Consider the following 25050-nt stretch of genomic DNA (forward strand, 5'->3'; position numbering starts at 1 on the left):
CTGGCCCCAGTGTTTTGTGGTCTCCTATCTTGGTTCAGTGCTAGTATTTTTTTTAATGAAGGACCAGAATGGCCACGTTCCTGATGAAGTGCAGTAGTGCACAAAACTGGTCGGGTGCCTAAAGCATAAAAGCGTTCTGTTATATGGAAATTCTTTGGCTGTCACCTAGTGGTTCTTTTATAGTGTAGCTTTTTTGTACTGTAATTTTTTTGGTTTGGACTGAAAAAATCCTTTCTTCTGCCATATTGCTAAAGCTCAATAAATTCAGACTGGGATACACCACCCAATATGACCTTCAAACCCCACTGCCTTAGATGTTCTGGAACTTGATTTACCCCTAGTGACTATGATCACTCCCTTGTGCCTATGACATTTTATGCTATGGGTTGCTTCTTTTTTAAGACATCCCATGGTGTACATCAAAATTCAGTTCACAAATCTATGCGATATAGCTCAGTACTACTACGTGGCTCTTTTATTTTTTTTATTTTTTTTAAACAAATACACTTAAGTTCAACCAAAGCATTTTGATGGAACAGGAATGTTTTACTTGGTATGGAATGTGGAGTTTCCTTCACTTACGAGTGTGTTATCCAAAAGCACAGCGGCCACGTCCAACAGGACAAACCAATTAGAGTTTTCCAGCACAGAGTCTCAATACCAGCTTTATATAGGCCGATAAATATAGTCATTTTCTCTTTAATATACCAGGCCCTAATATCTGGATCCCTTGTTTAAATGCCATGAATGAGAAATGCAATATAACACACCCTATTTTATATTACTGATGCTTTTTATTCATGACACTCGCATTATTATACATTTATTTATGCGTGTTCATTATCGGCGTGCACACTCATTTGCAGGAAGTATTGAGTGAACTGCTGCCAGCTGGAATGTGTGTGTTAAAAATAATAATAATGCAATTATAGTCTTGTTATAAAAAAATATTCAGCACTAGCAATAGTTTCCAGTTTTAATTTAGTAAGAGGAAAATGATTTGGATTGACAGCTCTTAAACAGCTATATCAAATACACTATTCCGGATAGTTAAAAAAAAATATTGTTATACCGACTGATAAAAGTAAAATAGTAGTACAAAATATTTTATTTTAATGATATATCGTTGAGATAATTTTACGATATGATAACAGCAGAAATTAAGCTCAATTTTATTTATGCATGCCACTCCCATAAGGCCTACGCTAATTGTATTATTACAAGTCCAGAGCTTTGACATTGAACGAAAACTCACTCCCACAACAGCAATTATCTGTCAACACAGTTAGCTTAATTAGCTACTACAGCCGCTGGATGTTTTGCGTGGCACATGCTTATATATATATATATATATATACACATACACACACACACAAAAAATATTATTTATTGTAATATAAAGATTAAAAGTTAATGTAGAGAACATGATTTATCAACTTTTAATATTTTTTTTAATAAAAAAAAATCACAATAAAATATTTACCATTTCAATATAATTAAACATTCCCGAATCGTTTTAAACTAAATTTAAAATGCCATAAAAACGGCATGATGTTTCTAGCTACACAAACATCTTTCAGAAAGCTAAGGGACACTTGTGTCCAGATTTTTACAGCCTGTGGCTGCTATTTAACAGTGGGATATGTGAGTGCTTTATGTCTGTCATGTAGTAAAATCACTGTGAAAAGGCTTTTTTTTTCTTTACTGAAAAGTAGAGCAAAGGTAACAGATGGGGGAAGGGTAGAAGGAAGTCGGACTGCAAAATTTGCTGATTTAGGGTTTTGGTTTTTAAAGGGATCCAGCATATTTCAGCAGCTCCTTTAAATTTCAATGGACATTTGTCCGTACACAGAAATTGCCTGTTAAGTGGTAGTCTGCACCAGGGTTATTGTAGCTGGCCCTACTGCACTAAATGTCCAAGGGGCTTAACTGGGGCATGATATAATGCTTTTACAGCAATGGGACAAGGACTATTAGTTGCTGGGTGCAGTAAAAAAGGTCTTTTGTCTGGCCGTAATGTAAGGGGGGGCTGTAAACACTAATGCACCCCTTTCTTTCTTTGCGTGCAGTTGTCAGTGGAGATTTGTAACTCTTTTTCTTGGTTCATTGTTCTCCAGCCAGTGTGTACTCTCCATTCACTTCTGCCAGAATTAAGATGAAGTCTTCTTGTTTCAATAAAGCGGCTTTTGTTATTGGAATGGCAGCACTTGTGTAGAAGTTGGACCATCTCCAGGAGAACTTGCACGATATACTTTGAAAACTATTGTCGTCTGATGTTCAGGCCTTGGCTTGTCATATAAAAGGGCAAAAAAAAGTTTATTAATAACATTCAGTCTTTTATCTAATTAAAAGATATATGAAACCTACAGAAACAAGCAAATTTAGCTATTAGTGATTCTTCATCTAACATAAATAAAAGTAGATCTTAAATGTAATCGATTGGTAGTGATATGTCAGCAATTTGTTAAATGTTCTATGCGGAGAGACAGTAGAAGTCCTCACCAGCTCCTAAATCCAAGATTGCCTGGCTACATGAAGTGTATGGCTTGACAGTTCTAGAAGGGTTAATATGCTAAGCATAATGACTATGATTCTTCTTTACTCTTATTTATGCGTAAAGGTTTAAGCACGTAGGTGGAGTGCTAACATGGTAGTTGCCTAAGGCCCAGTGGAATGTTTGACTATGTCAAGTGTTCTTCTGTCCTGCTCAGAGTTGGCTAACGAAAATCAAGCAGCTGAGATGCCACTTTTAGTTTTATAGTACGCGGTATGAACCAAATCTTACCAGTTGTCGCTATTATCATGTACATTGTAATGTTGGGTACCACCTGAACTGAATCACAGCAGTGAGCTGCTAGATAAATTGCTTTGAAACACAGAAACATAGAATTTGACGGTAGATAAGAACCATTCGGCCCATTGGGAATGCTAGGATGCCTTGGATACGACTATCTACTCTTGATAACATCTAGTGGCGGTAGATACAGCTGACACCTCACGTGCCTTTGTATTGATCCTGAAGTACCTTGTTGCATTCCTGTTTCACGACCTTTGTAGTTCAAAGGCATCAGAAACCAGAATCACTTATATCATCCACTGTTGCCTGCCCCCTGCAACCAAGCATGCTTCAATCTCTTGGTGCTAATCGAGGGGAAGCTGTGGAAAGCCGTATATCTTGGCTGTGCTTGTACAGAACAATTAAACCATATATTATGACTGTTTTATCTTAAGAATACTGTTGTCATTATTATGACCATACCTAGAAATATCCCAGCGTAGGCTTCCTCCAGCTGACCCTAACCTGGGGGGGTTTGCTTCAAAAAGGTGGCGTGGCTAACCCTTTAATGGGAGGGAACTGTCTGGGGAGCAGGGTTAAAGTAGGTGGGGAGTGGGCATGGCCAAACACATCTCCCCTGATTGGACAAAGAAGGAACTGACCCGGAGACCTGGGTAAGCACGGCTTGACACGGAGAGCTCACAGCTATCATTTTTACATTGTATTTATGGAGCCCCAGCACATTTTGTAGTGTTATGAGGGGAAATACAAAATTAAGTGTAGCATCGACAAAAATGAGGCACATGGGTACATAGGAAGTATAGGCCCTGGTCTTGTGTGCTTACAAGTTTACGATAAATACATGGTCTCATAGTAGCGCCCTTTCCATAAGGCCTATTGAAAGCGACTGAACCTAAACCCGCCACATTAAGCTCACAACATGTTTGCTTACATACCCAGTGGAAATTCAAAGTAACTAACCGTTTTTCTCCCCCGGAACACCTGTTAACTATAGCAAAAAAAAGGAAAAAAACAGCATGTACCTGACCTCTTCTTTCTCATTTGTTCATTTTGGGAGAAAGACAAGAAAAACTTTGATGAGGTTGATCATTGTTTTAGTTAAAATGCTTCCAGACAGTGATGGTAATTGAAAGAATTTGTAAGGAGATCATCCTTACATGACCTCACACAGCTGTCTAACCAATTGTCAGATTTGGTCTCAGCAGTGTATTGCAAGCACTGACCTTTTTAGTGAGCAACAGAGTCAACTACCAGCTAATTAGGCAGCGTGCAATCCTACTGTAAGTTTCTTTTTGTTATGTCAAACTAGCGTGAAATGTTGAAATAAGAAATGGGATCAAGGGTGTGTGCGAGATAAGAAACTTTAACAGTGCTGTTTTAATATGTGACCTCTGTCTCCTCGTAGATCAAACTGGCATAAGCACTTTCTACTATAGTGAACAGATAGAACAGAGGCTAGGCTTACAGTATGAGGAGACAAGGCAGAGCTGTTGCCTTCATAGTTAATTAAGGTCATTTATCAAAACTTTTTTTGCCATGTCAATGAGTGTCATTATTTTGGAGATACTGGTCTTAAAGGGACAGTCTAGTCCCAGTTTTGCATGGACTCCAGTGCATTTTGCTGTGTAAAATGGTGCAGGCATTCTACAGTTACTGGAGTTAGACAATGGGATTTCTGTCTCATTTAACCAGGAAGCGTTAGTATCAGGGGTTAGCCTGGTTTAAGTAGCACTTAGGTGCAACATTTCTGTGGAGCCCCTCCCCCATAACTAATATGCTGATGAGCTCTAACAACCACTCATCCTAACACCATACAATACCACACAGTCACTCTAACACTACATACATACATACATAAACACACATTCTCTTTATAACTCTCCACTGCATGATTAACCTCATGCTCTAACACCATACACATGCTCAAATACACACAGGCTCTGTCACACCAACACCCAGACACACACACCAGGACAGGCTCTGCCACACTGACACCCACACACATCAGGACAGGCTCTGCCACACCCACATCCAAACACACACACCCACCAGGACAGGCTCTGCCACACTGACACCCAAACACACACCCTAGGACAGGCTCTGCCACACTGACAACTGAACACACACACCAGGACAGGCTCTGCCACACCAACACCTATACACACACACCCGAGGACAGGCTCTGCTACACTGATAACCAAAAACACACAAACAGCAGGACACAATCTACGTCACAGACGTCTACATCAGGATGGATTTTTCACACTGCATTGTCGTTTATACCCCCTTAGTGTTTTTGCCCCTTGTGTATTGATGCCCCTGCTGCCCATATATATTAATATTATCCCCAGTTGCCGATAGCAGGTATAGATCAACACACTAACACACAAACCAAGCTTTGAATGTATAGATCAACTGAAATTCACTTGTGATCTCAGCACTGAAGGTATATATCAAATAAACAGAATCAGACATACAAATCCTGTATTTGCAGGTATACAATAGTATATGAAACGTAGCATTGCAGGTATAGATCAAATAAATACATGGAAACAGCATTGCAGGTATTAATCAACTGAATAAGACATACAAACACTGTATTTGCAGGTATACATAAATAATGTATGGAAATTATAGATATGGATCTACAGAATAACGCAAAAACCCAGCTTTGCAGGTATAGATCAATTGGAATTCACATAAAAACACGTCATTAAATGGTATATTTAAAACCCCCTAAATTACAGGCATAGATCACAGGTTGTACACCCCAAAGCCAGCCCTGGCGTCCACACTGCCCACACAGCAATCACACTCCTATCATACCCAGGCAACCAGTAAATGCTGGTACCTAGGCATGATGGGACTGTGCTTGCTGTGAGCAATCACACTCCTATCCTGCCAAGTCAGCCAGTACATGCTGGTATAGGGTGGCTGTAAGTGATGTGCAGACCCCATACTGCTGGCAGCATCAATACACAAGGGGGGCAGCTAGCTAGGTTTCAGCATGTACTGGTTGACTTGGCATGATAGGAGTGTGATTGCTAACAGCAATCACAGTCCCATCATGCCTAGGTTCCAGAACTTACACATCCATGCTATCACACACACACTCATTCAAACACCCTCCCCACCCCCTTACCTGCACTGCAGCTCCTCGATGCCGCTCACAGACTTCAGCAGGGGGCGCGGTCTCCCTCTGCGTTCTCTGGTACTGCACAGAGGAAGCAGGACTGGAGCAGAGTCATGTGATGTCACGTGAACTCTGCTAGGTTCCGCTTCCTCTATGCAGTACAGAAGACCCTCCCACAGGTAAGTAGCAGGGCTCGAGGTGCGGCCCGCGTAAGATCGGTTGCCTTGACTGCTGATCTTATGCGGGCCGCACCCTCTTTCTCATCTGCATTAAAAATAAATAAATAATAATTAAAAAAAGACGGGATTTAAAGTTGCATTGCGACTTTATTCCAAATTTGGCAGGGGGGCAAGGGCAATTGCCCCCCCTTGCCCCCCTGTAGCGACGCCACTGCACCATACTTTTGCTTGGAGACAAAAAACAATAATTTAAAGAGAACACTGTTAAAGTGCATATGATAACTGAAGTGCCCCTTTAATGCCAAGCAGAAACATAAATGTGTTAATTACATGCACTTTTGCTGGCATCTATATAGTCACGTTGGCTCTACTGACTAGTGGGGAAATGTATCTGGATCATTTATGATACAACTTCTGCTGTGTTCCAATGTGACACTTATCTCCTGCAGACAACTCCCTCCCATGTCAAAATAAATAGAATATATATTTTATTTCCATAGTCTTAAGGTGAAAAAGCTGGTGACAGAGCACACAAGAAGGAAGGAAGGACGTGTGGCATATAAATTACAGAAAAGCAGAAGTTAGAAATCATTAATTGCAGAAAACTGTTATGCGGGATAGGTGTACATATGTGGTTTGATATCTTCATATCTGCTAAAGCACAAATACGGATTTTATATTTTACATGATGATAGAAATCCTGTTTAACGCCAACAGTAGCATATTTGCTAAGAGGATAGTGGACAAGTGCTCCAGCCTTCCATCAGAAATGGTAGAAGCTAAAACAATGAAGGAATTTAAACATAAAGAGGAAAGGCATAAAGCTATCCTGAATCTAAGACAAAATCAAGGGTCTGAGTCTTTAAATCAGGAAAAATGGGTTGACTAAATTGACCAAATGGTTCTTATCCGCCATTGAATTCAGTGTTTCTACATAGCAGGGAATGTGGTCTCAGGTGGCCAGCTACATAGCAGTACTCTGAACTTTATACTAAGCAATGGTGAAAAGCAATCGCTCAGATCACTTTCATGTAATGTAAAGGTGGCGCCCATAGCTGCCATATACTGGGGCTACTTTAATAATATAAGAAGAAATATGAAAAGGAGACCTTCGCGATATTGTTTTAACCAGCACAGAGTACAAAGGTTGCTTGTAATTAGACAAGTTCAGGGTGTGAGATTTCAAAGCTTTTTGTAGGGAGCATGTGTCAGGATCATCGGTTTCCAAGGAAATCTCTTTACATAGAAAATGATATATATTGTCCACGGCTTATTTCAGTTTATTAACTGTGAGCTGTCCTCCGCAGTGCATAATAGGGATGCAATTAAAATGTCATCTTTTGTGGACAATCGACCAGCAGCATGCAAGCTCCAAATTAAAGTTGTTGAGATGAATTTGTAAATCTATGCTATAGTATAACCGGAAAGTCGAAAATGTTCAAACCTAGGGCACCCTTGCGGTATATGTGCAAATGAAAACTGGCTTAAAGTAGCACTTTAACCTGGAAAAAAAAACCTGCCTCCCAAGCAACACTTTTTCTTTGGGACCCAAGTTCTCCTCTGACGTCTTTTGTTTGTAGGCGCTCAGCATTTTTTCTGGTCATGAGTTTATCATGGTTTATGTACAGCTGTGTAAATAAATAGCAGGAAGGGTATTTATTAAATAAGTTGTGTAAATAAAAAAAACATTCTTCTTCTTTTAAATTCCTTACCCCAAAAAACACTCAGATAGCTATAAATATGTCCCATGGTCAAATATATAAAACTACGCCTCTAACCACACTATATGTGTTGGGTTTTTATTTAATCTAGATTGTAGGTTTCATTTTCCTATTGGTAAAGGTGGCTGCTGGTATAAAGTCTTGATCATGTCTTTCTTTGTGTCCCTTTGGCCACGCTTGACCAGACGTCTTAGATTGGGAAATTGTGCCACAGCTATCCTACACAGAAAAAGGCCAGAGTGTCCCTGTCTGAACCTTGCTCTCTGGCTTAGCTCAGCACTTATTAGTAGCATAATGTGATCGTAGCAGAAATGTATGGCCCTTTATTTCAGGAAACCCTTACATGTCTCAATTGGAACCACGTTTATGCATTTCCACAGTGCTCTGTTGCTGAAAATCAGTGACATAACTGAAAAAACGGGAACAAATGTAAAAAATTAACTTTGTATGCACAAAAGCTTAATCGATTGGTTCTGTTGTGCTGGCTACAATCCTAACCCCCTACACATAACAATTGTTGTTTAGGGCTGTTGCTGAACTACAACTCCCATGTTACTCGGTCATCATTATCTGTGCTGTTTATATAGACAAGTGAGAGCATGGACAATGCCAATACATCAGCGTATCTGGACATTCACACAAATGACTACGTTGCATTGCTCATTAATTAGCAGCTTTCTAATTTGCTTACAATAGGAGGTACAGTCGGCAAACACAGCCATGTAGCGCATGCGGTTGCTCCAAACAGGGACCCCCTACTTTCCCAGCGGCCGTAGACTGCAGCTTGGGTTGTCTGCTTTATTCGGAGCACTTGTGGGATGTCTGGGACAACACGCCACTAAACTGCCGATAACTTGTTTAAAAAGATACTAAAAGCAATGTAGTATTTTTCATAAAAGAGCCATCTAATTCTTCGTAGTGTTACCGACACCATCTTTGTATCTAAAAGATGTACGTAGCTGTGCACCTACCTCTTAAGTGACAAGGTATAGCAGTGAGTGGTGTAAATTAATTCAGTAATTGGTTGGAGTTATATAAAATAATTTTAATATGATTTTGGAACATTACAATAAGATCATTTTGTTTTGATTGCCTTTAATATGCCCCCCCCCCCCTTTTAACCACAGGGTAATTAGAATTTTCTTAATTCGGTCCCTCATGGGACTTCTCCTGGCACATTCTCCCCAATACAAACAACTAGTAACAGGGGCGTAAACTGTGTTCTGGAAAGATACAAAAGATTTGGCATGGTTTCTGGAAGCACCATGCTAGAACATTGAGCGTTGAACTTCGTCTGTGATTGTTGAGAAAAATATCAAATTTACAGGACCAGCAGGGGATAAGTGGATGTGTGATACTCTTGTATGAACAGCATTTGCATTTTTTTTTTATCACCACCCCCCCCAACTTTGTCCTGCTTGCCAAGCATTAAAAAGTGGGTGTTTATAAAAATCTGCTTTTAGCAGGTTATTTATTAAAACTAGCTATAGCTTGTGCTTTTTGTTTGTCAGTTGTTGGAATTGCTTTGGCAATATTTGGTATAAAAGTAGGGAGAAGGGACTATGTTACCTTAGAATCTATTAATTGGATTCCAATTCTGAAATGCTCTCCCCTATCCTCTCTTTCATAACTGTTAGGACTCCCATCAAAGGGGGACATAATGATATATATTCTGACAATGATTGTATTAATTTACTTAGATAAAATATCACCCATATATTGTTGGAGGGAGACTCTATAATTTTTTTCTATAAATACGGTATATTTTTTAAAACTTTACAAAAAAATTTGTTTATTGTTTGTTCTTTTTTATACTTAATTTTTTTTATTTGCGACATGCTTTTCACCTTGGCAACTTTAAAGACACCTTTTGTGCTTCTTATTTGTGCATTAAAATTCTAGATTATTTGTGGTTCTAGGTTCACAGTAATGTTCTATTTCACAACAAAACAAAAACAACAAAAAATGGATATATATTTTAAAAAGATGATGTGCAAAATTAGAAGTGCGCTTCTGTATGATTATACAAATTGTTGATGATAAACTTTTTTATATATTTCATTTTATATAATTATAATAATATAATGAAGAATATTTTTTTAAAACATCAAATGTTCAGCAGCTTGAAAGTGAGTCTGGTCTCTTTAAGAAACTTGGCTCTGACTGTACATTTGGATTAGATAAGCAGGTGGCATTCCTCCCAACTATGTACTTGATATGTACAGATAACAAAAAGTACGTGTCATGGGGCAGACTGATAAAGAAAGATACAAGCAGTGGCAGATTAGTCCAAGTCTTTTTACCACTATAATATAATGTTCTCTTTGGGGATACATATAAAAAAGGAAATAAAATAACATTTTAAAATAACGTAAAAATAACTTTCCATTTAAGATAATTAATTTTTTGTCTCCAGAGTGTCCTTACCATAAGCCCCCATTTTTCTTACGCCCATATCATTCAAATATTATTTTTTAAACAGAATTTCTCATTCAACACATATTTTCTTGATCTGTTGTAAAGCTCTCGTTATTAGTTTGAAGAAATATTTTTTTCAACTCTTTAAACATGGTTGTCTGAGCATAGGTAAGCAGATTCCAGATTCTACTAGAGGTAGCCCTAGCTAACCACTGTGATAAAATCACCACAATAACTGTGTAGGACCAAGGCCACCTTGAGCCTTCTTGCAGGAGAAACTTGAATAATGAAGTCAATGAGTCCCACATAGGACTATCCAGTAGAAGCCCTCCAAGATGGCGACATGGGAGATGGAAGTCCCTATATTTGTAGAGCTTCTGCTAAACTTTCTTTGTCGCATGGCGTGTGTTGTAATCTACAACTGGCGCCAGAAACGTTTTTGTGGTACTTAAAGAGACATTCCAAACGTCTTATGCACTTTAATGCATATGATAGGTGATCTCTTTAAATTTTCATGTGGTCTGCTTTGCTCCTTTCCTCCGACACCCCACCTCCAGCTAAATGCCCTGTGCTGGTTCTGCCTATGCGATGCACGCAGGGTCTGTTGTAGACTAGCACTATCCTGCCATTGATTGGCTGCTTAAGCTGTCAGTCAGTGACAGAACATACTCACATTGATTCCGTACAGTACTACGGAATATGATGGCGCTATATAAAACAATAAATAATAATAAGTAGTTTGATCCCAGTGATTTGACAGTTTAAGTAGCCAATCAAATTTCGAATCATGGAGGAATAAAGAAGATTTTGCAGCATGGCTATAACTTCTGTGTCAGATAGGTTTTTTATTTTCACTTTATTTTTTTGTTGAGGAAGAATGCATATTCAAGTACTCGCAGAGGGTTAGTGTTACTCACAGAGTACTTTAATATGCAGGGATGTCAGGGACATAAGACTGTCCCTTTACGCAGAGGCCCAAAACTGTGCTCTAAATTTAGCTCCCGAGCACTCAGTAGGACATTCTCTACTTTGAGCCAAACCTTGGATGTAAACCATTACATGAATGTTATGTTATTAAGGGTGGAGGTTCCATAATAGTTGATGCATTAACAAAGTGAAGTATCTTCCCTTCTGTCTATATACACGCTAAAAGGATTATTGCTTGGTCATGTTGCTTGACTGTTTCAAAAACAGGTGGGCTTTTCTTTCTTTGGGCGGGCGGGGGTGGGGGAGACAGGAGGATCCAGGTCCCCTGCAGCTGCGGGGGATCTGGATCTTAGTCGTCTCATAGTCAGACCTATTTGAGGTCTGATTATAAGACGACCCCGATTATAAGACGAGGGGTATTTTTCAGAGCATTTGCTCTGAAAAAAACCTCGTCTTATAATCGAGCAAATACGGTATATATATATTTATAATGTACGCGTGTGTGTCTAGTTTTGTCATACCCTTTGAATATATGCATTGTAAGAGGCGCTGCGCTATATAAACAATAAATAATAATAATGGTAAAATAAATAATAATAAAGATACTGGCATTTAGATTATAGTGTTCTGAGAAATGTGTGTACTAACATGAGATTCATACTTTGAAAGAAAAGTTTGCAAAATGAGAAGTATTCTTATATGAAAAGGAGCCTTGAACCTATCTGTTTCATATAGATCCATACCATTGACTCTGGCCTACCTTACCTATAAGCAGGGATTTTAGGTCAGTAAGACTATAAAAATGTATCTAGTTATAACATACTGTTGTGTATTTAAAGGTAATATATCAGAGGTGTGTGATAAGGCAGCTACTCAATGTGCTCCATCTGTTCTCGTGCTCACTTTGTCATCTGGAGTCAGAGGGTTTATCTTAGGGTAACAAGAAAATATTGCTGTCCTTGTAAATATGTGTCTAGAAATACCTTATCCTTACGCAACATGCTATGATAAAGCAGTACTAATGTTTTTTTATGGCTCCTCACTGCTGCTAAGGTTAAGAGAAACTACATTGACGTTATGAAAGCTCACTTAGGGTGAACAACCATAATAGGGAAGTATACGCTGGCTGGATTTATTCTGAGAGTATATATTTGTCCGATACACATATGCTTAGTCATTTTGGGGGAATTTCCCAGGGTAGGCTACTCGGAGCTCTCGCTCTTTTTAAGGGAGCAGCTTTGTTTGAGGGTGGGAATAGCCAAATGAGGGGTGTGGTTAGTGATGAGTGGCATTACATTTTTGGAGTGGGCAGGGCTAATTAATTCTCCCTTGCCTGGAGAAGGAGCAGAGTTACCCAGAGACTCCGGAAAGTAGCACTTCTCTCTGAGACTCCAGGTCAGACCTGGAGAGTTCCGATGTGTGTGTATTACCGAATATAGACGAGGGGTATTTTTCAGAGCATTTGCTCTGGAAAAAACCTTGTCCTATAATCGAGCAAATACGGTATATTGTTTGGACTATTGTGTCGATTCAGCAAAGCATTAAATGAAAGGTCAGCAATTGCAAAAAAGAAACAAAACATGATATGTGGGATTTATTGGCATATTATGACATGTACACCTAGGCTACATACTTGAAAATGATGAATTTTAAAGGTAATGTAGCTCTACAGACTGTAAAGTTTGTGTCTGAGAATGAGATGCCATTAGCGTTAACGAGTTGTTACCTTGAGTTAATGCAAACAAAGCAAGTGCAAAGATGTTTTAATTACGTCTGAGTCATTGGCACGAGGCTGTAAAGAGAACATTTCATGCAACGGTACAATGCTAATAGAAAAAAGTTTATGTAGTACAGCTGAGCATTTAAAATAGCAATGCATTGTTGGTGCGTGGTATATATACATACCATGATAATGTGCCACTATCAGCTTGTTGATACACTTTGTTCATACTGTGAATTGTGTAAATGGCTGTTCTCAGTGCTGCCAGCTAATGTCTAGTAGAACAATCAAACTGTATTTCTTAGCGTTATCTAAAAAAAGAGGGTACCGGCCACATTTAGACACAGATGAAACAACACTTGGACTGTATGTGGCCACTATATTATTTATTGATTAATTGATTGCTTGTTTGGATCAGACTTGATACTTTAGTTTAAGATAAGATTATGTAGTATAATGCTTAGGTTAATTCAGACCAGAAACAGTTGCAACTGGGTATACCAAAATGTCTGCGTCACAGCTTTCCAAAAGAATCACATACAAGCCTAATAAGCAGTTTATTATACATCCTTTCGGATGTGTACTGGCTTTTGCGCTTTCACGACGGCTACTGTTCTTTTTTGATTCAGAGAACAATAAATAATAATTTAAGTAATGTCTCCCTTATTAGACATGCATCCATACAAGCCAAGTTTGTGTGGGAACCACTTGCAGTTGTTTTGTGAACTCAGAGACATAACTTTCCAGATGCGTCAAGTTCATTGTTGGCTTTGCAGTGACATATGGTATTTGTTGTTTTCCTTGCCAGCTGCTCCGTTTCACGGATTAGCTTGTCTGGTCTCCATGTTGTTTTTCTACGTGGACAGGTGATAATATAATGCTAATAAAAACAATAATAATTAATATGTTTCACTGTAATGAAGTTCACCAGTTTGTAGAATATGTATAGTAATTACTTTTGGCCCATGTGCGGTGGAACTCTTTATCTGATAGGGTAGATGCCTGCCTACAATTCCTTTCTCCACTCTTCTAATGTCTGTACCGGTTACGATATTGAGAAGCCAACCGGATGGAAAATATGTATGGTGGCAGCTGTTCTTACTGTGAATTCTTGTATCTTAATACAACCAAACAATTTTAATTAAGTGAAAGACCATTTTCATGGTTTAGTAAGGTCTGATGTGTCCTACATGAGGATGCACTGGAGTACAAGGTTGATGTACTATAAAGTTACTATGTGCAGCCTATAAATAATATTCAAGCAGAAACTATAATGTCTTAAAATCCCCTTGTATTAAAGCATGGGCTAGTTACCACTCAAGGTCTGTTTGTCTTTTATAGTAATAACATTCACAAGATCACATGTAAGAGAGGAATCAGCAGAACATATAAAACTTGACATTTTTTCAAGGTTGTATCTGATAATTGTTAACCCAGAAGGTAAATAATTTATCCCCTGAAATTAGGTTTTCTTTCTTTAAACCTATTTTGACATCAAATATCATATGCCATATAACATTTCAGTCACTTAAATCAAGCAGGGATTCTAGCTGTAATATACCGGTGAAAAATGAAAAACTTGCATATTATGTTGTCTGAGCCCATCTTATGCACCATACACTATTTAGTGAATAACCTCCAAAGTGTTTCATGAAGGGTCATACATAATTATGAATTAGTGTGTGATTGCTTGATTTGATGAAACCACTTGAAATGAAAAGTGATTCTAATCTGGAGATTTTTTTAGAACCAAGACTTTTCCCTTATGAATGATGTGTTGAGAGAGTGATCTCGCACTTTTTCATTGGTGGCCTTTCTGAATTAGCCACATACCCAGTAAAACTAAACACAGAAGCACATTATTATATGGGTTATGCCGGGTCCAGAATGTGTATCACAAAACACATTACCCAAATTTCAGTCATTCTCTGAACATCTGTGGAACATCTAAGCTGCTAACAGAAATATACAAAGAACAAGAGGACACCCTGTGAGACTGGAAGAGCGCAGGTTTCATAGACGACGGAAGGGATTCTTTACAGTGAGGACAATAAAGGTGTGGAATTCACTGCCAAGGGAGGTGGTGTTATCCAATACATTAGATACCTTCAAAAGGGGCCTCGATATTTTCTTAGAAAATAACATTAATATTCTAGAGCTTCTTGATCCAAGGAGAAATCTGATTGCCTCTTGGAGACAAGAAAGAATTTTTTCCCCCTGATGGCAGAATTCAAAGTAGCTTAATTTGGGGTTTTTTTGCCTTGTTTTGGATCAAGAATAGGAAGGTTAGGTAGAAGGGTTGAACTTGATGGACTTAGGTCTTTTTTCAACCTTACAAACTATGTAACTGCCCTCCAAAACACCTTGGGCGGTACAGAATCCTTACAGAAGTTTTGCAATTCTGTGCTCTCGTCCTTTATTGCCAGTTCACTTGACCCATCTGCTTTTACTTTGTAGTCACTATAGTGCTGTCAGGTGGGTAGAAATTTTCCCAGGATTACAGTTCTCCTGTTCCGAGTCTTTTCCCCATTTTAAAGATTAATTTTATGACCATGAAAAGTTTTCCTCCGATAAAGAAGAATGTAAGAAAGATGAGAAATGATTTGTTACATCTATGGTGTAACCTAAGGAACAAGCTGACATTTGTCTTAAAGCAATGGTGTGCGATTAAGGGGTGTTGTTGGATATATAGATGTAAAGTAGGGTAATAGATATTTTAATAGCGTAATTTAAAACATCCAATTATATTGAGAGAAAAATCCGAAAGGTCACCTTTAAATGTATTTCTGGAATATTATTTGACAACTTCATATCAATTTATAATATAGAATGTTTAAAATGACATTGAAATTCTAGAAGGTGAACAGGAAAGAAATCTGCTTGTATTGGAGACTTATTTTTATAGGATGACACATTAGTAAAAACTGCCAGATCTTTAACAGCCAGTTTCCACTGCGTTTAGTTTAATAGCTTTAATAAGGATGCACTATTTCTTATTAGGAGAGGTTTTATTGACGTTACTGTGTACATTTGTAGCATGTGTAATGTTTACACGGCCATTTTAAAAGATATTTGATTGTTTTTGTATTTCCATTATGTCTCTGAAGAAGTGAGGACCTTTTTTTTAAAAAATTTCTTCCTTTAAGATGGATAAACAAAATATTTATTACAGGGAACAAGGTGGGATTAATTCAAGTACTAATATTTACATAACATGTTGAACTTTGGATGTGTTACATTTCAGCATTTAAAGTTAAAGCGCTCGGTCCATTAATAACCAGTATATTTATAAACAGATGCATATTTATTCTACATACGGTAACCGAAAAAAGACCCGATTACCTTAAACTACTTAGACCCTAAAATGATTGACTCCCTTATATACGCTAATTGCAAGTGCATTTATAGATGTAGGGAAAAAGTGTTCTAAACTAATTAGTCGTGTCCCATCTTCAGTCCAATGGCTGTATTTAAGCTTTTGAGGACCCCCTAGAGCTAGCAGAGAGAACCCATCGAGCTCTGGTCAATGGTGGAGTGTATAATTTCAGTGGACCTGGCGTTTACGATGCCAGGAAGACTCCCTTTGCCTAAACAATTCTTTCATTTAGGCTCCTTCTAAGCTTGTGGTTCCCAAATCTGTTACTCACTATTTCCACTGTTAATCTGAGGATCTGTGCCTGGCTCTGGCTTATCTCTCTGGCAATTTTTTGTTTCGTAAATTCCATTCACTAGTTGTGCAATTCTTGGCACACGCAAAGCCTGCACGTAGTATTCCAGGCCTCGCTTAAAGTCATGTTTGTACTGAATGACGGGAGAAGAAAACAAATTGTGCTAAATGCAGGCTCCAGAGCCGTTCCTAAGCCCCTACCCTAGAAATGATTGGAAAACCATGTACTGTTAACGGATGACGCCGCTCTTGTTTGTAGTGCTGTTTTACAATACAGAATAGAGGGATTATCTGTAGTGTAAGCAACCTCTCTTTACAAATCCAGGAGAAAACGATGGACTGCCTTTTGCTGAGGTCATTCCTACCTCTAGAGCTATGTACATGTATTATTATTATTACTCATTTTATATAGCACCATCAGATTCAGTAGCCCTGTACAGTGGGTAGACAGAACATAGCAATTAGTATATAACATAACAGGTAGACATACAGAAACAACAGGTGAGGAGGGTCCTGTTCACATGAGTTTAGCACAAATTAGTAAATCTGCCTTTGTCAGTTAGCTCACCTTGTATTAATTGCGTAAAACAAGAAACTCTTACACACGTAGAAGCTTGGTGTTTTAATATTTGCCTTAGAGGCATCATTGTTCTCTTAGACATACTGGGATTATAAATTTGCTGAACGCTGTTGGGACTGCAGCTTTTTTTTCTGTACACTCAGCACTGTTAAAGCTACAACCAAGGTGATGATTGTCTGTGCTTTGTTTGAGTTTATTTTTGCAGGTATGTACTCACATATGTAACATATGAGATGTGCCTTTTCCCATTCGACCTGTCCCAGTTTCCATGAGATTAAACCCAAAAAGTTGCAGTGTTTTTCCCCACTGTTCTGTGCTACAGTGATGTTGCTGACAGCTCTGCGTAATACTGAATGAAAATCACAGGCTTCGTTGCAGATATTTCACTTAATGCCTGCGTAGACACCACTGACTTCTACAAGACTTCTCTAGTCCACAAGATCCTCAGATATGTGGGTGTTCACCAAACAGTAGAACTACCATGTGCACTTTAATGCATATGATACTTGTCTTGTCCCGTTTACACTATTGTGGTGCCCTTATTTGTCTGTCCGCCCTGGAGATGTGTGCACTCCATTTCTGGCGCTGCACATATTTAAGTTGCCCATATGTGGAAAACACGACCAGTTAATTTAAGTTGGAGAGCTTTCCTGCCATAAATTGTCTGTTTCAAGCGGCCAACAGTGGCAAGATGCTTGGGACCATGGAGGAGGAGGGTAGCTACAGCTACTACCTTGGACAAGTGTTTCATTTTTTTATCTTTTTTTTTTCTCCATTTTTGATGAATGCAATTAAAGTACTCACAGAGTACCTTAACATACATTCTTCATTAATATTTAACATGCGATGGCCAACCAGATCTAGGGCTGCAGGTCTGGATAAGGGGGCAGGTAATGTGGCCCCTCTGCCTAACAATGGGGAGAGAGGCTCCCTGGTGAGCCATTCATCAAAGAGGTAGTTGAGGAGATCCCCATTTAACTGGCTTAAGTTTCATCACAGAGGACTGTGCCTAGATGGCAGAGCCAACATAATAATTTGGACATTGCCCTATATGAGACACAGGACAGGGGACAGCAGACGGAGAAGTAAGCAATCACTGCTGCCCTGAGTCAGGCCTAGGGTAGTGCCCAATTTAAATACACTGCTGCTCTATAGAGCTGATAAGCCCTCTCTTTGCGTATCTACAATGTTTCCATGACAGTGATGAATGAAAAGATGCATGTGGACTCAATCCTGAACTAATGCGAGTTCTTGATATCATGAGGCAGCCACCAGACAAATTAGCATCGTTTCTGGATGAAACATTGCTTGCCTTGTTGAAAGACCTCTGAACCCCAGCAAAACTGCCCCTTTAAATAAAATCATTACTTTAATATGTACATATGCATGTCTTTTTAACAGCTAGTTCACAGCTTTATTTTCTGTTTAATGGAATTCTGTAGCTGACATTAAAACGGAATGTGAAGAAGGAGGTAGTGTCACATTTCAGGTTGGGAACAATTAGCCTCTACGTGTCACACCCTTGTGAAAAGATACAACTCGTGAAACCAGTTATGTCATTTTCATTGAAGATGGTAGGTCAGGTGCAACAGTGTCTTTAATGATACAGCACAATCAATTGTTCTTAGCTTCTATTTAAAAAATATATGGACTTTTGAAATTTACACTATTACAAAGTCATTAAAGGAGCAGTCATTATATTTCAGGAAACGGTGACACTTCACTATCCCTGTCTCTTTGCTATCTGAACCGTGTTTTACATCAAATTATAGTTATGATTTTTTTTTAATAGCACCAACAACTTAAGCAGCGCTCCCAACAACAGACACATTCAAAGCGTTTGACTACACTATAACTGACCGACTAAGGCAAACCGCTTCATTAGGTCTGTGTTTAGACGCAAAGCCACAGGGTGGAGTAATGTTCCTTTAAGTAAGACTAGAATCAAGATATTTGTATAATAAAGAAATCATAAATGTAGAGTGAACATTATACATTGAATAGCTAAGCGAGAAGGTTTTAACACAAGCTTTCAGGACAGAGGTCCATTCTTCAGTTATCATTAAACTACGTCTGTTCTCCTAGCTGGAACTCTAGTGTTTTAAAGGTTTTGTTTTTACTCCACTTTATTACAAAACTACCATGACTCATGTGTTTTCTTCTGACTAACTCTGTACCATCCTTCCTTTCATTAAGCAGGTCTGAAAATCTGAAGTTAGCAGGGTGGGAGAATTCATGGTGGTTCTACATAGGAAGGCTTGATGTGAATACCTAGCTTGCAAAATATCCCCCAAAAAACTGGAAAGGCCTTATGTCGGGAAGGTACTGTCGTGCCAGACGGTTTGTTTTTGTTCTCTTGTGTCGCTGAGAGGTCATCTCATGTTCATTCAGTCTGCACTTGAGTAGCTCCCTATGATTGGAGTCACCTTTAAATGACAGCTTATGTGTTTGAATGTATGACATGTTCCTAATTCAGATATGTGTCCCAAGTATGCTGAATGTGTGCTGCACATGAATATAAACTTTTAATACAGGAAGGCGTTCAGTTCCAGGCCTGCATAGATCCTCAAAGTTCAGCAGAAATCCTAAGTACATTAGGTCTATGGCTGCGGCCTTGACAATCATTGCCAAAATAAAACTTGATAGATGCTTTTATGTTTTGCTAGTCAAAAAGTGGCATGAGGGTGCATAGAGGTCCCCAGTAATGTTTGTTGCGCCTTGATATGCTTTCAGTGTCCTAGCACACTTTAATGGCTCTGCTTTAAATGGTTCCATTCAGCCGCAATTTACTTTCCATTAAGAATTTACAAAATATCATTGAATACAATTTTCTCTCATACCCTGCAGAGATAATTTGACTCTGTTGAAAAAGAAACTGCTAATCTTTCTTCTTCAATCGGTAGCTAAAACGCGTCATACTACAAGACCAAAGCGGTCTGTTGTTTTTTTATTTGCAGAAAGGCTGATAAACTGATTATGCATCTAAAATAGCATTGTACAGAGACTTTCTGGTTCAGATTAGGCATTTTAGTACAAACTTCACGAACCTTAAAAAGACTTTTTAAGCTGCCATGCACAGTGTCTGTTGAAGCCCAGGCTTGCTGTTCTCCTGTATGTCTTTTTCTGTCTGCTATTTCAACAACATGACTGTCTTATCTCAGTGGTGATAGTTCTTCTTCTCTGAAATTGTCTGTGTTTACACCAAGTACTTTTCGGTGGAGGATTGTGAAGCTTAGGGCAGATGTTCAGTACATTCTGTAAAGCAAGAGAAGCCCCAGTGCAGTTCCGAGAAATGTTACCAAAGAATGGCCACATCTCTCGTGTCATTGGGACCACATCTCTTGTTTCCTTAGGACAATCAAACAAATAGTCTGATCCCTGTTTACAAGCACTAACAATTAGTGGTAGTATTTCAGTACCCAGTCCTGAGAGTTGGTCTCTGTTTGACACCCTCAGATAAAGTGCTATGTAAAGTATATCAATGTATCAAACGATCAAGGCTGTATTTACAACCAGCGCACCCCCAGAGACTGCTAGCACTGCCTATTTTTTTTTTTTAACTAAAAAGTCTTGTATTCAGGGCATAGATAGGAATTGGTGGAGCACATTCAAAAATGTAAGGAACATGGTCAGAAATGGTCAGGGCGTTGTCAGTATACATTTAAGCTTCTTCTAATATGTAAAGTAGAAAATGTCACCATGATTTCATTGGCATTTTCATTTAAAAATGAGATTTACTGGTCTTGATTTTGTTTCATTCAAGGAATTGCTATTAGTTTATCATTTGGACTGCCCAAGGGTGGATATTTGAATCTTTTCCAATTGACATTAGCACATGTTGAGGTTCTATAATGTGGTCTCCTCACCAGCCTGTGCATTTGTTTCCACACTTCACATTCTAATGTCCTGAAAACCAAGTTGATTTTACTTTCTTTGTTTCGTGATCTAGGATTAGCTCAGGGCCAGCTTTTTATATGTTATGAATTAATAGCTTTTGCCCATAGGAAGAAATTGACTAGGTATTTGAGGCGAAGGGGATTTGTGATAGGGTACCAAAAAATGAGTTTTTATATTAAAAAAAAAAAAAAAAAAAAAAAAAAAAAAAAAAAGAAAACACCACGGTAACTGGAAACTGTAACTCTAACTGGAAATTCATTGCGTTTTTGCCAGTTCCCACAGACTTAACCTTAAGAAACCAATAAGGTTTTTAAGACAGGTTTTCCTTTGGGCTTTTCAAATGGATAGCGTTTGGATTCCCAAAAGTAATCACATGTTTACTTTTCCACTCAAAAAAGATTACTTAGAACAAAAAGAAAGAAGTCATAGTTAACCTCGTGTGCTGACATATAGTATCACAGCAAGCACCAGTGTTAATAGTAATACATAAAGATGGCTGTGTTGAGCTCATTAGCTTTTTCAGACTTTTTCCTAGTTCTACATTGAACTTTTGAGTTCTAAAAAATTTTTGTACATTGTAATTTCTCCTTAGAATAAGCTGCTAGTTGTAACTGTGTTTAAACTTCAAGACAAACTGTCACCACTCAGGTTTCAATGCACTATGAAGCGAGCACAGATCTCTGGGAATTATTGAGTATTTAGTCCATATAGTTTAATATGATGGTGCTCATAGCCAGATATATAGTGCAGATTAAAATTGGCCATGGCATTTTATGGCCAGCAGCCAATAAATGACATACATGTGGTTGCCTGCTAGATACTCAAGGTTGCACGCTATGCTTTTACTTAGCGTGCGCCATAAATATCCATTTGGCACACTAAAAAAATAGAATCTGCTGCATGAGCCTCATTAAAGGTATGAGGGTGACAATATTGGGCACTGGCCAACTGGTCATTTGCCTGGTTTACACAATTGCCAGTCAAAGCCTGCTCGCAGCTCTGTTAAGGGTTTATTTTGCTCGCTGTCACCAACTTACTACCACACCTAGGTATTGTCAACCGTATATAATAATTATGGATCACAGTAGTCGGTTATTGTTCTGATATGCTACAAAATAAATTTTTTTTTACGTTTGGATGGGTTAAGGAGATTATAATTACAAACTGATCTAAAAGTATGATTGACACATTCTTGGAATCAAATTCTGTATGAAAGAATTTTATGCAAATAGGCCCTTATTTAAAAGTAAATATTACACTGCACGACTAGTGGATTTATTTAAACATTCCAATGATAGATTACATTTTCTTACCCTACCATTGACCTAAAATCGTGACATTATAAAGGTTTTTTCCCCTACAACTTCAGCCTATTGAAAATAATAATTGACAGAAGCTCTGCAGTCAACAGCTGTTTCACCTCATTCTTTTTTTTCCCCCCAGTAGATTTTGAGGTTCAAATTACACAACTCCTTTTTTATTTTTAAAGTCACTGGGTTTCTTGTTGCTGTTGTTCTGAATGATAAATTGACACCACATGTCCTTGCTGGATAAGAAAAGTGGCTCTGTTCCTGCAGAAGTACTTACAGCTGGTGTCCAGATTAACATCCAAGAGATAAACAGTGTGTTGGAATGTACCTCACTGACATGGTTGTAAATTGGAAAATAAATATATGTTGTTGGCCTATCAAATGGTGTAGCACCAAATAAGGTGTCCTTTGGTCGCTTTCATGATTTGCATCTACAAAATTAATCTTATAAAGTTGTAAAATTACAAACCTTTTAAAGGGATAAACACAATGAGCAGGTGATGAAGGTGCACTTCTGGAAAGTGATACCACTTCATTACTACATTGTTCCAGCCAAGTTGGTGGAAAGTATATCATTGAGATTAAATTCTTAAAATCAGTGAAGAGTAACTGTACATCCAACTGCTAAAGTCACCATGTAGCATTTGATCATTTTATTTTGTTACTGATAAAGGTAGGCTTTTTACTTACGGCACCATGATAACTAGCCCCTCATGTGATAGGGTACACTATGAATTTACAGGCTGGGTACTTAGAAGAAGCTGAAAACGTGACAGAGAACATAGTCTTGTCCTCCACTTACTCTTGTCCTCCAAGAAACTTTCTTGGGAGAAATGCATTTACAACATTTAGATGCCGTATCTATAACACATTTCTGTTTTACTAATTATTTTATTTTTGTTTCCCCTCAGAACTCAATTCGGCACAACTTGTCTCTGCACAGTAGATTTATTAGAGTTCAGAATGAAGGCTCTGGAAAAAGCTCATGGTGGGTGATTAACCCAGAAGGAGGAAAAGGCGGAAAAGCACCTAGAAGACGTGCTGCGTCAATGGATAACAGCAACAAATACACAAAGAGCAGGGGGAGGGCAGCAAAGAAAAAGGCATCTATGCAGGGTGCTCAGGACTCTACAGATGACAGCTCGCAACTTCCTAAATGGCCCGGGAGCCCCACATCCCGCAGCAGTGACGAGCTGGATGCCTGGACAGATTTCCGCTCGCGCACAAACTCTAATGCAAGTACAATAAGCAGTCGTTTGTCACCTATTCCAGCAAACGCCGAGCTAGATAATGTTCCGGATGATGAATCACCCTTGTCTCCCATGCTTTATAGCAGCCCGGGTAGTCTGTCTCCATCCTTAAGTAAACCATGCACAGTGGAGTTGCCCAGGATTACTGATATGGCTGGAACCATGAACTTAAATGATGGACTATCAGAGAATATCATGGATGACCTGCTGGATGACATTTCCCTCACTCCTTCTCAGCAGACATCTCCTGGTGTTCACATGCAAAGAAGTTCCAGTTTTACATATGGCACTAAGGGCTCTCCTTCTGGTAGCTTCAGCAACACTAGTAGCTTCAACTTTCCTTTAACCTCCCTGCGTCAGTCACCAATGCAAACCATCCAAGAGAATAAGCAAGCAATGTTTCCTTCCATGAACCATTACAGCAACCAGTCCCTGCAGGATCTATTAACCACTGATTCACTCAGCCATAGCGATGTACTAATGACGCAGTCTGACCCACTCATGTCCCAAGCCAGTACTGCCATAACTGCCCAGAATGCCCGAAGGAATATTATTCTAAGGAATGATCCCATGATGTCATTTGCAGCACCCTCCAGCCAAGGGGCTAACCAGAACTTGCTCCACCACCAGCATCAGTCCCATAATTCTTTTCCTGGTGGCAGCCGTGCCTTGTCAAACAGCATAAGTAACATAGGCTTAAATGATAGTAACAACCTGGATGCATCCAAACACCAGCAGCAGTCTTTAGTCAGTCATTCTATGCAAACCCTCTCGGACACGCTCTCAGGATCCTTGTATTCCACAGGCATGAGCCTTCAAGTGCATGAAAAGTTCCCAAGTGACTTGGACCTGGATATTTTCAATGGGAGCTTGGAATGTGACATGGAGACTATCATACGCAATGAACTAATGGATGCAGATGGGCTGGATTTTAACTTTGATTCCCTCATCTCCTCCCAGAATGTCAGTTTATCTGTGGGAAATTTCACAGGTGCTAAGCAGACGTCATCACAGAGTTGGGTGCCGGGCTGATGAATGTCTGAGAAGACTGAGCTGCCAGGTGAGTGTTTTACTGGAACTTTAAGCAGTGGACATGTTACACAACACTTCATATTAAAGTGATACAAACACCTTAAACATCTTAATGCTTCTTAAATAATTTATCGTAGTTAAAATCTTTGTTTGAATGAAGTTAACTCTGATTACTTTTAAGGCTCGACAGGTCAGGGTTCTGGGTGGTAAAAGCATTTAAGGGCTATTACTGTTGAAAATCACAACCAGTTCACTCAAAAAGAAGCCTCACAGCATGTCGTTTTATGATATACTGATATGATATATATTAAAATATATATATACAAAACAAGCAGTTAATCAGAAAGAGGGTGTTAGGGAAAAGCTCCATATGCTCCAAGAGCAAAAGAAGGTATAAATGTTTAAGATATCTTAAAGAC

At 38.8% G+C, this 25050-nt stretch overlaps 1 protein-coding gene across 2 annotated transcripts in view; it reads left to right on the forward strand.

Annotated features, from left to right (window-relative positions):
• Positions 1–24631, forward strand: part of LOC149284609 (forkhead box protein O3-like) — a 45264-nt gene extending 20633 nt beyond the window's left edge. For both annotated transcript variants that reach the window (XM_089496435.1, XM_089496436.1), the window contains one exon: positions 23261–24631. In XM_089496435.1, coding sequence (XP_089352561.1) covers positions 23261–24631 — 1371 coding nt within the window. The remainder of the gene's footprint in view (positions 1–23260) is intronic.
• Positions 24632–25050: the final 419 nt, after the last annotated feature.

The sequence above is a fragment of the Sceloporus occidentalis genome, unplaced genomic scaffold, assembly GCF_023333645.1.
Source record: "Sceloporus occidentalis isolate IW3139 unplaced genomic scaffold, rSceOcc1.0.p SCAF_90, whole genome shotgun sequence".
Lineage (NCBI taxonomy): Eukaryota > Metazoa > Chordata > Lepidosauria > Squamata > Phrynosomatidae > Sceloporus > Sceloporus occidentalis.